This window comes from Sus scrofa, chromosome 2 (assembly GCF_000003025.6).
Source record: "Sus scrofa isolate TJ Tabasco breed Duroc chromosome 2, Sscrofa11.1, whole genome shotgun sequence".
NCBI classification, from domain to species: domain Eukaryota; kingdom Metazoa; phylum Chordata; class Mammalia; order Artiodactyla; family Suidae; genus Sus; species Sus scrofa.
Genome location: NC_010444.4, coordinates 61,694,288 through 61,704,768, shown reverse-complemented (window position 1 = coordinate 61,704,768; position 10,481 = coordinate 61,694,288). Strand labels below are relative to the sequence as shown.

The 10,481-nt window shown below is 42.0% G+C and overlaps 1 protein-coding gene across 1 annotated transcript; it reads left to right on the top strand.

Moving 5' to 3' along the window:
* Positions 8,050 to 8,994, top strand: LOC100524975 (olfactory receptor 10H1). Its single transcript, XM_003123460.1, has one exon. It carries the CDS (start codon positions 8,050 to 8,052, stop codon positions 8,992 to 8,994), a length of 945 nt encoding a protein of 314 aa, XP_003123508.1.

Genomic DNA, 10,481 nt, shown 5'->3' with positions numbered 1-10,481 from the left:
TGTTTAGGGCAGTAAAAATAGCTCTTCATGATACCATAATGATGGCTGCAACTCATAAAACATATGTTAAAACCCACAAAGTGTACAATGAGAATGAACCATAATGTAAACTCTGGACTTTGGTGATGATGATGTATCAAGGTAGGTTCAATGACTGCAACAAATGCATTGCTCTTATGGATGATACTGACAATGGGAGACAATGAGCCTGAGGGTGGGGGCAGAGGGTATATGCGAATCTCTGTGCTTTCTTCTCAATTTTGCTGTGAACCTAAACTCCCAGCCCCCCACAAAATGAACTCTTCAAAAAATAATAAACTGAAACCTAATCTGAAGTGTTTGCACCATATATTTTGAAGATTATAGTGTAAGAGCTTGGCAAACTTTTGTGTAAATGCCCAATGGTAATAGATATTTCCAACTTTGCAGGTCACACTATCTCTGTCACAACTACTCAACTCCTCTCTTGTACCACAAAAACAGCCATAGACAATATGTCAGTGAATTGTCATGACTATGGTTCCAATAAAACTTTATTTATAAAAAGGCAGTTTCTCCACATGTTATAGTGACCCCCTAAACCCGTAATAAAAGAGCATTGGAAGAAACCAAGAAGAATGTTTCCCATAGGAACAGTATTAAGGCACAAGAAATGGAAGGAAAAGGAAAAAGATTGCTAGGCAAAATTGGTATTTAGAATCTCTACTAAAATGCTTGCAAATCAATATGAGCAGGACAATCCAATGAAAAAAATGAGTAAAGGCTTTGAATAGGGATAGCACAAAAAGGAAATCCATATAGCTAAAATAGTATAGATTTTGAGCCCCACTAGTAGTTAGGGAAATGCAATTTAAAGTGACAATGGGAGCCCACTTTTCAACTATATAGGCGAAATTAAGTTTCACCCTGTCAAGAGTTAGTAAGGGTATGGGGAAAGAGGTGCTTTGACACACAAGCATACAGCCACTCAGGAGAGTTTAATTTGGCAATTTCTCTTAAATTTAAGGATCAAATTTCTTATGATATTATCATCTCACTACTCCATATGAATTTGAATCAGATAGTGCCTGATTGTGGTAAAAGTCATATATATTGGATAAGGATATATATTGTATTATTCCTAATAATGGAGAAAATTGGATGCAAACTGAGGTATCTAACAGTTAAATATGCATTGCCTATATTTATTCAATTGATCTATTAAATTTATTGTATAAAATGAGGTGCTTCTATAGCAGTGGTTCTCACCTAGGGGTAATTTTGCCCCCAAGGAGACGTTTGATAATATCTGGAGATATTTTGTCATGGCTGGTGTGGGGAGGTTACTGGCATCTAGGGGGTAGAGACTAAGGATCATGTTAAATATCCAGCAATGCTCAGACGGCCCCCACCACAAAGGACGATACTTCCCTACCTAAATGTCAACACTGCCCAGGTTGAGAAACTTTGGTCTACATAAACTAACACGAATAGTATTCCAAAATGTTAAGTTAAAAAGCTAAGTTACAGAAAGCTACCTAAAGGACAATCTGAGCTGCGTTAAAATACATAGTATGGGAAGGTTCATTTGTGTCATATATTAGAGTACCGAAATAAGTGTTATCACATGGTATTTGTCTTTCTTTTTCTGACTTATTTCACTCAGTATGAGAGTCTCTACTTCCATCCATGTTGCTGCAAATGGCATTATTTTGTTCTTTTTTATGGGTGAGTAGTATTCCATTGGGTCACTATGCTGCACAGTAGAAAAAAATAATGGGGAAGTTTAAAAAAATAAATAAATAAATACATAGTATGCAAAACGACATGGTGGTTCATCAAAAAATTAAATACAGAATTACTCTGTGACCCAGCACTTTCATTCCTAGGAATATACCCCAAAGAAATGAAAAGAATTCAATTAAACCCTTGTACACAAATATCCATAGCAGCACTACTCTCACAGCCAAAAAGGTAGAAACAATCCAAATGCCCATCAATATGTGAATGAATAAGCCTAATGTGGTCCATCTGGATGTCCAAAGAATATTACTCAACTATGAAAAGGAATGAAGCACTGATGCATGCATCTCAAAAATATTTTGCTGAGAAAAAGTGCCAGACACCATAGGCTGCATATTATATGTATATGAGAAGTCCATATCAGGAAAATCCATAGGGACAAAAAGCAGTAGTGGTTGCCAGAGGGTGGGGGAGAGAAGACTGCTAATGGTAGTGGTTCTCCCATTTGTTGGGGGTGATTAAAATGTTTTAGAAAATTTTAAGTTACGTAAATTTCACCTCAAAAATAAAACCAAAACAAACAGAAGATTGCAACAAAATTCCACAGCAGTACTCTTATTTTACGGGTTTGTGTTTGTTCAAATGCCTCATGTGTACAAAGGTCTAAGGCTGCCCATTAAATCCATCTCATGATCATATGGCTGGCCATTATAGCCTTACTTGTAGCATTGCAGTTATTTAATAAGACACATATATTTGTGTATTAATTTTTAAAAACTTAAAAGGACTTTTAATTGGGCAAATGGCCTTAATGGGGAAGAAAGAAGATGGAGAGGCAAGTCAGGCAGCCTCCTCATCCTCAGTGGGCAATGGCAGTGCTGGCTTAATGCCAGTATCAGCATCCAGGGCCCCAAATCACAAACTTGTGAAGCATTAGACTGCTTGAGCCCCTGAGAATCTCAGGTAACTGACTCACCCCTGGAAGGCAAGGAGGAGGAAAGGAAAGTGATGACAGTTTCCCTGAGGTTGCCCAATGCACTGCAGGGTCCCCATGGGTCAGAGCATCTCTGTAGCAGAGGCAGAGGCACAGTCTGGGGAACCACAGAGAGAGAAGGCAGCATGCAGGGAGCAGAGGCAGCATAAATAATGGCAGTTAGACTCAGGTAACCCTCTCCCCAAACAGCTGGCAGGCTCCTTGCCTTGCAGCCCTCACCTGCAGGGAAACACCAAAACAGGGCCTCCTGTTGGAGTGAGGCAGAAGCAGGTGCAGAACATTGAGCCACAGGTAAATCATCTTTCCTCCCTTTAACCTGACCAGGAGAGACCTGGGGAGTCACCACACACTCAGAGAAGCCACTCTGTGTATAAAACTCCTTGTTCATTTTGAGTCTATGGGATGGGATCAGAAGACAGGACTTTACTTCCTAGCTTCAAAGTAATGTCATGAGTATTTTTCAGGATGGGGTGGGAAACTGAGGTGCATAAAGAGAAGAGCTTCCACCCCAAACTACCCAGAACTGTCTGATTTCTAACCCCTTCTCTTTCTTGGCCAAAAATAAGGGTAAAAAGTTTGTGCGGAGACAGAGAAAACAGACAAGAGAATTTAGAATTGAGAGGCTCCAGTCACCCCCTGAGGGTGTAAAGGGAAGCACAGGTGCCGTGATGGTAGGGAGAGAAAAGGGAGGCAGGAGGTGGCTGAGATGGGAGAGAAGATGCAGAGAGGGGAACCAGAACAACCTCACTGAGAAGAGAGAGCCAGGGTGGGAGCAGACAGGTAAGGCAAGCAGAAGATGACATAGACCTAGTTTATGGTTCTCAATCAGGGGCAGTTTTGCTCCCCAGGAGTTATTTGACAATGTGTGATTATACTTTTGATTGTCACAACTGGGAGATGCTACTGGCATTGATGAGCAATAGAGATGCTGCTCAATATCTTCTAATGCACAGGACAGCCCCCAACCACAGAAAATGACCAGCCCCTAAAGTCCTTAATGCTGAAGTTGGAAAACCCTGTCCCAGGGGAATGTTTGGACAGGAGTTGCCCACTGACAGGCTTGGCCACTGAATTCCTGGGTGGGGACTGGCCACACTCTGGGTTCCTCTAAGTGCAATGTGGCCAGATTACACCATTTCTCTGTGGCTGTTCAGTTTACTTAGAAAGGAAACCACTGGGTGTCCTCCTGGTAGATTCATTTCTCTGCCATCTTGCACCCATACCATCATGGTTCTAAATTTTTTTTTTAAATTACTATACTTAACAGGTTTTTTGTTTGTTTGTTTGTTTTAGTTTCAGGTTTACATAAAATTGAGCAAATAGTGCAGAGGATTTCTATAAGCCCTCTTTCCCTGCAGGAAGCTTCTAATTAACATTCTAGAGACTCTCATACTGAGTAAAGTCAGAAGGAGAAAAACAAATACCATATGATATCACTTATACTTGGAATCTTATATATGGTACAAATGAACCTTTCCATAGAAAAGAAAATCATGGACTTGGAGAAGAGACTTGTGGTTGCCAAGGGGGAAGGAGTGGGATGGGTTGGGAACTTGGGGTTAATAGATGCAGACTATTAACTTTGGAATGGATAAGCAATGGGATCCTGCTGTATAGCACTGGGAACTATGTGTAGTCACTTATGATGGAGCATGATAATGTGAGGAAAAAGAATCTATACATGTATGTGTAACTGGGTCACCATGCTGTACAGTATAAAATTGTCAGAACACTGTAAACCAGCCATAATGAAAAAAAAATCATTATATAAAAGAGCATTGTACATTAGTGAGGTAACTGTGTTACAGTTGCTGCCAATATTAACACATTATTACCAATTAAACCCCACAGTTTATATTAGGGTTCCCTCTTGGTGTTCATTCTGTGGGTTTTGACAAAGGCACAATGTCACATATCCAGCATTACAGTATCATAAAGAATTATTTCTCCATCTTAAAAAAAATTCTGACTTCAACCTCTTCATCTCTCCTTCTCTCCCCCTGAGTCTCTGACAACAACAAATCTTACTTCCTCTATATTTTTGCCTTTTCCCAGAATGAAGAGGCACCAATCTTAGCTAAATTCTGCATCCCATCATCCCAGAGCATGTATATGCAGCCCTGTGCCATTACTCAGGACATGGGGAACTCCTGTCTTCTCATAGATCTTCTTTCTTTCTTCATGGCTGTGGCTTTTGTGGTCTTAATTATTATAGAGAGGGAGTGAGTGGATTGTCTGGTGTAGTGAAACTATCTTAGGAGTGGCCTTTAACATTCATTAATAGCCAACGATAATTGATGAGTATAAAGAGAGATTAGGAAATGACAGGCTTTGGGTTATTCAACTGTGGGTGAGGATCCTGACTGCCCCGCTCAGGAGACAAGCTCCTTTGGGCAAGTGATATGTTCTATGTGGAACGAAGCTGCCACATCTGTAAAATGTGGATCATAGAAAGTGATCACAATATTTAGGTACAAATTTGATAAGAAACACAGGAACACAGGTGCCAATGTCCAATTAAGGGTAACTATTTTCATCAAGAACTCAAAATCCAATGCAAGAGACAGTTGCATCTCCAACAGGACACATTATAAAGAAGGTCATGACAAATTTAGGAGCAAGGACTTTTAAACTCACTCTGGAGTTGTTGTTTTGGAAGCACCCAGGAATGAGTGAATAAATCTGCTTTAGGAAGAGATATCCAGGAAGGCTGCTGGACATCAGAGAAGGTGACATTTAAGCCGAGTCTTAAAGACTAACAGGTTTTCGCTGCTTGGAGAAAGGGAGGACCCAAGAGCTGGGCAGAAGGGGCAGCTAAGGAATTACAGCTATACTGTTTAGATCATTGGTTCTCATCTGGGGTCCACTTTGCCCAACCCCCACACCCCGGACCCTTGGGGACATTGGCAGTGTCTGGAGACATTTTTGTTTGTTACTACTGAGCTGAGGCTACTGGCATCCAACTAGTAGAGGCCAGATATGCTGCTAAACACTTTACAGGGCACAGGACAACATCCCATAGAAAAGAAAGATCTGGCGCCAAATATTGAGGAACATTGCACTAGACACTGGAAAGCCTGGAAGCTTGTAATCACAGCCCACATGATCCCACTCTCACCCATTCAGCCTTCTCTTGAAGGCTTCTGTTTACAAGTCATCCTCGTTGATTTGCTTCTCTAGGATCTCAGAGGATCAGGACTGAGTAGGGCTGCTGGGGCTACAATCCTGGGGACCTGAGGGCAGGTGCTGACCCAGAAGTGAAGGAAAGCAGCAAGTGACTCCAAGGGAGAGAAGTCAAGGCACTCTGGACACCAGGGATGTTTGGGGAATGCAGCCTCCCATTACCAGAGTGTTTAGTTCCCCCTTCATGTCTCATTATCAACCTGTCAGGGTTTGATCCAGGACCTGAGCCCACTTAAGAAGGTATTTACTCCTTTCTTCCTAATTTTTTATACTGGTAAAATACATACAACATAAAATTTACCATTTTAGCCATTTTGTAACACACAATTCAGTGGCATCAAGTTCATTCATGATGTTGTGCTACCACAATCATTTCTACCTAGTTCCAGAACTTTCTCATCACCCCCAAAGGAAACCCTACACCCATTAGCAGTCACACCCCATTCTCCCTTTCCCCTAGCCCCTGAAAACCACTGATACATCTTAAACTCCAACATGACACTTTACAGCAGAACTATTCACAAGAGTGAAAAAAATGGAAACAACCTAAATGTCCATCAATGGATGAATGGATAAACAAGGTGTGGTCTGTACATAAAACAATATTACCTGGCCATAAAAAGGGATGAGGTTCTAACAATGCTACAGCATGGATGAACCCTGAAAACACCATGCTGAGTGAAAAAGCCGGACCCCAAAGGAAACATGGTGTATGATTCCATTTATATGAAATGTATAACACAAGCAAATACACAGAGACAAAAAGTAGACTAGCAGTTCAGTGCCTTTTAAACTTGACATTGCCTAATTAAAATAAATCACTCAAAATTGTTATTATTTGTAAAGAAACATTGAAATCTAATGAAATTTCAGTTGAAGCTGTTTATTGAGCACAGACACATACATTTGTTCACTTTGTGTATTGATTTAATTATTGTAGGTACTACCTACTATTTTCCAGATCTCAGTCCAAAAATAAGTGGAGTTCCTATCATGGAACAGTGGAAATGAATCCGACTAGGAAACATGAGGTTGCGGGTTCGATCCCTGGCCCTGCTCAGTGGGTTAAGCATCTGGTGTTGCCATGAGATGTGGTGTAGGTCGGCTTGGATCTGGCATTGCTGTGGCCATGAGATGTGGTGTAGGTCGGCTTGGATCTGGCATTGCTGTGGCCCTAGTATAGGCCAGCAGCAACAGCTATGATTAGACCCCTAGCCTGGGAACCTCCACATGCCTGGGTGTGGCACTAAAAGGACAAAAGACAAAAACAAACAAACAAAAACTCCAAAAATAAGTCATTTAGTTCTCACAACAAATGAGCCAGGCATATAGAAATGGAAGTGCAAAGAGGTGAAGAAACTCATACAATGGGCAGAGCAGGGATTCAAACTCCATGAGCCAGGCATATAGAAATGGAAGTGCAAAGAGGTGAAGAAACTCATACAATGGGCAGAGCAGGGATTCAAACTCCATGACTCCCATGTCTTTTTGCCTGATGTCCATCTTGCATTGTCTCAGAACATACAGATGGCCCTCACGGGATCTGGAAAACAACCAGAACAATAACACCACACAATCTCTTGCCTCAGATTCCTTGCTTGCATAACTCCAGAGGAAGAATATGATTGATTCTTATTACGTTAGAGATGCACACTGTTCCAAAGTGTTGTAGCCACAGATGGGGATGTCCTGAGTGGCCTAAAGCTTTAGCAAGAACAGGATTTATCAGAAGGGAGTGGGAAGGCAAAGCATCAATGGCTGGAAGCTCGGATAAAGGAAGATTTTCATTTGGGGAGATAACCTAGAGGGGTACAAGGGTAGCCTTTGGAGATAGCCAACCATGGGTCTAATCTTCACTCTGCCATTCTGACCGCTCACCTTGAACAAGTTGCTGAGCCTCTCTGCACCCCAGTATTCTCAATGAGTAATCTCAAGGTCCTCAAAATGGGGTGATAAAGATAGCACCTCCCCCCAATACACTGACAAGAGGATTACATCATAGGAGGCAAAGAGTAGGACCTCAACCAGTACCATCTGTCGTTCATCAGGAGCAGCCCCTTGAGAAGGGCCAGGAATGATGCAAGCTGATGACCTTCCTCCATCCGGTGGCTGACCTCTCCACGTCACACCTCACTTCAGGCACAGCCTCCATGCAGGGAGCCAACCTCTCAGCAGTGACCGAATTCATCCTCATTGGCTTCTCCACCTTCCCCCACCTTCAGCTGACATTCTTCCTGCTGTTCCTGCTGATGTACCTGTTCACGCTGCTGGGGAACCTGCTCATCATGGCCACCATCTGGAGGGAGCGCAGCCTCCACACACCCATGTACCTCTTCCTGTGTGCCCTCTCCATTTCTGAGATCCTCTACACCTTTGCCATCATCCCACGCATGCTGGCCGACCTGCTCTCCACCCACCACTCTATCGCCTTCTCGGCCTGCGCCAGCCAGATGTTCTTCTCCTTCACATTTGGCTTCACCCACTCCTTCCTGCTCACTGTCATGGGCTATGACCGTTATGTGGCCATCTGCCACCCCCTGCGTTACAACGTGCTCATGAGCCCCGGTGGCTGTGCCTGCCTGGTGGTCTGGTCCTGGGCTGGTGGCTTAGTCATGGGGCTGGTGGTGACATCAGCCATTTTCCACCTCACCTTCTGTGGACCCAATGAGATACACCATTTTGCTTGTCATGTGCCTCCACTCTTGAAGTTGGCCTGTGGAACTGATGTACATGTAGTGGCCAAGGGTGTGGGTCTGGTGTGTCTTTCAGCCCTTCTGGGCTGCTGCCTCCTCATCCTTCTCTCCTATGCCTTCATTGTGGCTGCCATCTTGAGGATTCCCTCAGCTGAGGGCAGGCACAAGGCCTTCTCCACGTGTGTGTCCCACCTCACCGTGGTGGTTGTGCACTACGGTTTTGCCTCTGTCATCTACCTCAAGCCCAAGGGTCCTCCGTCTCTGGAAGGAGACACGCTGATGGGCATCACCTACACGGTGCTCACTCCCTTCCTCAGCCCCATCATCTTCAGCCTCAGGAACAAGGAGCTGAAGAACACCATGAATAAAACCTTCAGCAAACTCTACCCAGAAACAATGTGATTATCTGGGGACAATTCTTGGAAATAGCTACATTAGGTTACCAAATGCTACCATGAAAGATGATGTCCTGTGAGCGTGTAATACCCTGTATTTGTCTGATGCTTTAAGGCTTATAAGGACCCTTGTATGAAACATCCAAATATTTGAAAAATGGTTAAACAACATCATTAATGTGTTCAGGGTGGAAAGATATATGAAATGATAACACAGAGAAATCCAGGTTCACTGATTCCTATCAGTTGTAGGGCATTTTGTCAGGGGTCATTAAGCCTAGAATCTGTTCTTCTCCTGCCAAAAACCAGGGTGGTATAAGTACTTCCATCCCAGAAACCCATATGGTAAAGACAAATGGAATAGGTCATGTTTTCACCTTCTACTAGTGACCGACAGATATCTACAATACATATTTTGTGAGGCTACAGAAGACTAAACCAAACTACGGAAGAAAAGAGAAAATCACCCTAAATTTCAGCATTGCACAGGTCTATGCAATATCAGTGAGAAACAGTGATAAGCAGGCTCAGAAAAAGTCAAGGAAACCTCCAAATTTCAAGAGTCAATCTTGAGCAGCTGCAGAAAGAGAAGCCTATACTGTTAGTTGAAGGAAAGAAGTCCCACCATGAGAAATTGCCTGCTATATTAGAGTGTGACGTTGTACATGGACCAGTGGGAAACTGTTTATTGAACCACAGTGATGAGTGCAGAGCCCAGGATGAAGATGTCTCCCATGATCACCCTGGCTTAATGATCCTTCATAGGCATTAGGGGGGATTTAAGGTTGAGCATACTTCATAGTACTTAGAATTTGTTGAAAATATGTGTATTCAAGAGAATGGCTAATACTATATGATATCTCTTATATGTGGACTCTAACAAAGGTAAACACATAAAGACAGAAAGTAGAATGATCATCAGGGGCTGAGGGGCAGGGGGAATTCGGGAGATGTTGACTAAGGGCACAAATTTGCAACCATTCAATAAATAAGCTTGGAGGTTGAAAACACAGCTTTGTGAGTATAGACAATAATATTGTGTTATAAACTTCTAAGTTGCTAAGACACTAGATCTTAATTATTCCTACCAAAAAATATATGATAATATTGTGACATAATAGAGGTATTAGCTAACACTATGGTGGTAATCATATTGCAACATATAAATGTATCACATCAGCACATTTCATACCTTAAAGCTGCACACTAATGTATGTCAATTAAATCTCTAACTTTAAAAAATTTCCTAGACAAATGTATGTGTTTCAGATTATTAATTTAAAATGGCAATTTATAATAATGGACACTAGTTTGTGGTGATACTGTTGTGTACATCAACAATGTAATTAAAATGTACAAGCAATAAATTAGTCAAACTAGCAGAAGTTAAAAAAAGAAAATACATGTATTTATGTTTAAGTTGAAGAGTAAACTATGTATCATTTGTCCTAAAGTTGAATTCAGTCCTTCTCTATAATTTGAGCAGTACAAACA

Coding starts and splice junctions, on each gene's coding strand:
- LOC100524975 (XM_003123460.1), top strand. CDS start 8,050: ATGCAGGGAGCCAACCTCTCAGCAGTGACCGAATTCATCCTCATTGGC.